The sequence below is a fragment of the Hyposmocoma kahamanoa genome, unplaced genomic scaffold (assembly GCF_003589595.1).
Source record: "Hyposmocoma kahamanoa isolate Upper Pololo Valley unplaced genomic scaffold, ASM358959v1 78, whole genome shotgun sequence".
NCBI classification, from domain to species: Eukaryota; Metazoa; Arthropoda; class Insecta; order Lepidoptera; family Cosmopterigidae; genus Hyposmocoma; species Hyposmocoma kahamanoa.
Window position 1 is genome coordinate 17,716,915 of NW_020653945.1, and position 4,157 is coordinate 17,721,071.

At 35.4% G+C, this 4,157-nt stretch overlaps 1 protein-coding gene across 1 annotated transcript in view; it reads right to left on the reverse strand.

Annotated features, from left to right (window-relative positions):
* Window positions 1–2,193: 2,193 nt before the first annotated feature.
* Window positions 2,194–4,157, reverse strand: part of LOC113232857 (nicastrin) — a 28,645-nt gene continuing 26,681 nt past the window's right edge. Inside the window, exon 15 of the mRNA XM_026467712.1 lies at window positions 2,194–2,229. Within this exon, the coding sequence (XP_026323497.1) occupies window positions 2,205–2,229 (25 nt within the window). The 3' untranslated portion in view covers window positions 2,194–2,204. The remainder of the gene's footprint in view (window positions 2,230–4,157) is intronic.

The following is a 4,157-nucleotide window of genomic DNA, read 5'->3' on the forward strand; positions in this document are numbered from 1 at the left end:
TAACAGCTTTAACCAACTATCCAGACAGGTTGATATAGACCTGTTTAACACTAGTGTTGCATCGGTGAAGCGTCTAATGAGTAATTTGTTTTTTGATAGGAAAGTGAATTTGTAAGTGTTGTATATTTACCCATAGTTCGTAATGCGTCATAATAGTTTAGTTGTAATTTAACGCTCAATAATTTCAAATCAAAATGTATCTATCGGCGAGGACCTATAATTGGCTCACCATTATTATTTAAGTTTTTTATTCTATAAGATAGCCGTTGGTCTTCCAATAAATAAAATAAAAATAAAAAATAAAATAACTTAGAGTAGCAGGGTTCTAGGGTTATAGCCGCCATTTTGCGGTTGGTTTAAATTGCACATTTGCATCCTTTATAGGCCGAGTAGATAGGGATAACGTATCGCGTGAGCGACTAATTTGTGTTGTGAACATGTTATGAATGGCATTTACACGTATATACAGTATTCGACATGTCTATACATGTCCTATGAATATTAATAATAATTATACGTACTTCGTGCTCTGAAGTATGGTTGTATTGGTTTAACAGTTTTTTTCTGGTAAAACTGAATATTTAAAACTTCTTTTTCAAGATATGTATTGTGGAAGGAAATCCTTTGAAGGAAATTGTTGGTTTCCACATGTCGCGATAAGTATACTAATAAAGTATTTTGTAATTTGTATTTGTATTTTGTATTTTAAATACACCCCATGAAAGTATTTTGTATTTTGTATTTCAAATACACCTCAAGAAAGTATTTGGTATTTTGTATTTTAAATACATTTGAGGAAGTATTTTGTAATTTGTATTTCAATTAAGATGTAGCATGTATTTTGCCCAGCCCTGGATACAGGTTACAACGAGCACAGGCTGACGCTAGAAATAATGATTAGATGAGAAAAGTTTAAGAAAGATAATTATAAGAAAATATAAGAAAAATGATTTATTTTTGTTGAAAAACCAAGTAGGAAGTAAGTTACATAACATTTATTTAGGGCCATATGTTGTTACTGAAGATTTGTCACCAAAAGTTAAAATTTTGAAAGATGGCAAAGAATATATAACACATAAGAATAATACTAAATTGTTGGTAATTTAATGAGTTAACTTTTGTTTAGTAATTATTAAGATTTTCTTGTAATTAAATTTAAAAAAATGTGTTTTAACAAGTAATACGCAACACACTTTTTTCATTGAAACCTATATATAATAAAAAAATAATGTAGTATAGATAGTCTATATTTATAGTCTAACTGCAACATGTGGTGGGTATTGCTTGGTTAGCACTTAAGTTTACTTTTATTTTAAATTGTATTATTTACTTACTTATATTCTGGAGACCGAACCCACAAATGCATTTTTGAAGGTGAACAACGTTGACCCAAATGAGCCATCCCTCGTACAGTCCCGACATGGCACCTTGTGACTTTTATTTATTTCCAAAAATTAAGAACTAGTTACGCGGTTATCGATTTTTATCACCTGAAGAGGCTGTCGAAGAGTATGAAAAATCTGCTTCAGAGATTGTCACGGAGGACTGGCATAAGTTTTCAAAATTGGTTTATTCGTATGAAAAACTGCATTAACGCTATTAACGGAGAATATTTTGAGAAACAATAAATTCATTTCTGACCATTTATAGTATTTTTTTCTTATTCATTCCGGAAACTTATAGTGCGCCTTACGTAATATCATTTAAAATAATATCGTCGAAAAAAATTAAATATGGGTTACACCCCTTTGCGCTGATAGCCTCAATGTTTATTAAAATGTTGTCAATAAAACTATTAAGTACTTACTCAATTTAATAAATTAGCACTTAAAAATTAGTCTATGCTTCTACTGCAACATAATGTTTTACATGGTTGCCACACATCTATCATTCCGGCACTTTTCAACACCTGCTGACAGCAGGTGTCTCAGGTTTATAACCCACTACCTGAGTATAGTTCTTTTATGCTACGAATAAATGAAATAACTGTTCTTTGATCTTATAGTTTGGAAGCGAAGCAGGGTTGATCAAGTGTTAGTCGATAAATGAACGACAACTTAAAATTTCAGAATGAAACCTATAAAATTATGTCTAGATCACTGAAGCCACTTTTATTATTGATTCAAAAATTTGATCAAATTAAATGGAATGCACTTTAGCTAACAATAAATAACTCGTACAGTCTTCTTTTTGATCTAACCACTCTAACAGTTGACGCTCCTTAGGATTCTGAAACAAAAGACATTCCTTATGAGAGTTAATTATAACACTCGGTATATATTATCATTTGAAGAGATTTAAAGCTAATGTTAACGTTAGGTAACCTTTTAGCCCACTCCAATTTAAAAAAAAAATAGAATTAAAAACTCTTAGGTTTTCGCGATTGTTACACATAGGAAATGAAACTATTTTTCCGGATTTAAATCGCGTATATTTGTTTTTTCAAACAAACCGACGTTTCGGGCCCTTTACAGGTCCCATGGTCACGGTTGACTCATGTCAATGTCGAAACGTCGGTTTGTTTGAAAAAACAAATATACGCGATTTAAATCCGGAAAAATAGTTTCATTTCCTAAAAATTAAAAACTGTTTACAATAAGGTATCTTCTCAAAGAATACGTATTGACCTTTAATGGACAATAATGGCGTTTACCGTAAAATTAAATGTGAGAATATGATAAGTACAAGGTAACCCGTTTCGCTATATGGATCTCAAAACATCAACTACGGGCTTTACAATGCGATTTCGAAGTGCTTTCTTTGTATGTGCCGCCTACTGCTTCTCTATAGAGAAGTATCAACAACGTCCTGACAAAATTCAATTATTTGTACGCGCACATTTGTGAGTCATTCATTACATATACACATTTAAGATGTGTACATTAAGACAGTATGACATCGAGTATATAACCAGAGTAAATTAAAAAATGTGACATAAGTACATGTCGGCGCCAGCCATTGACCTTTCTAATAACAAAACTAAGTTTTAACCGAATGTTTTCTCTAAAACGCATATAATGTATCATTATTAATACAAAGATCGAACACGAAAAAAAATCCTTCGATCCGGCTGGATCAACGTCTTCCAAATCGTGTCAGACGCTATGCCAACTAAGTCACGGAACGAACTAGCGGACCTTACGAATTTTTCTATGTGCTTGTTGCAGATCTTTGTTTTTAGTTTTTAACGACTTTTTACCGTGGCGCCATCTATAAGAAATCTATTTCTACACTTAGCCAGGTATCTTTTGGAAAATTAAGTCCACATTTGTCTTAAGAAACAGTGTGTAGCAAATCGCTACAAATCTTTTTCTATATATTTTATAATAGTCTCTTTAAGTTTTATACTTAAATTCTAAATTTAAGCGTGATTGTTTTTGGCGCCTCTTTCTTGACTTTAGCTTTTTTTTGCTGTTTTGCTGTGATACCTACGTAGTGTTTTTCTAATGACTTATTAAAAGCTGTAAGTACATTCTTGTGGCCTTGCTCACTCGTTGTTAGATTCCACCCTTTACCCTTTCACCCATTGATACAGTCCGCTATACAGTGTTATTGTAAATATGAAATAAAATAGTATTCTATACAAAACAGTGGAAAAAGGCTTAAGTGTTTTTTTTTTTGTGATACGAAGTGAAGGGATGAATAAGTCGTGCGCCTGGTGGTAAGCGACACCCCTGTACATAATCAGTTGCAATGGTACTCAGAGCTTTAAACCGCAAAGATATGAGGGTTACTGACACTGCGCCCTGAGACATGAGTTTAAAAGTCCCTAATTTTAACAGCACCCTTACATCACGCTCACATATCTGCTTGGCAGCAGAAACCATAGATATAGAAAAAAAGGGCAGACATGTAATGACGCTTCGGCGCAGACGCACCCGCTTCGGCGCAGACGTACGGGGAGAAGGCGTACGCAGTTCGCTGCTCGCCTGATCCCCTAGTGAGGCCAGCGGGCTCTGGACAGGGACTCCGGAGCCTGCATTGCACGGCCTCACTCGTCTGGTGGGCGGGTCGGAGGACAACCGACTCGCCCCTCCGTTGGCGCGGGAGCCCTGGCGCAAGCTAGGGCGGCCGGGCGGCGTCGTGGTGAATGTGCACCGACCCCACGGCGCTGACTCAACCGGCGAGAGGGAAACCGGGGGGGGGGGGGGGGGGGG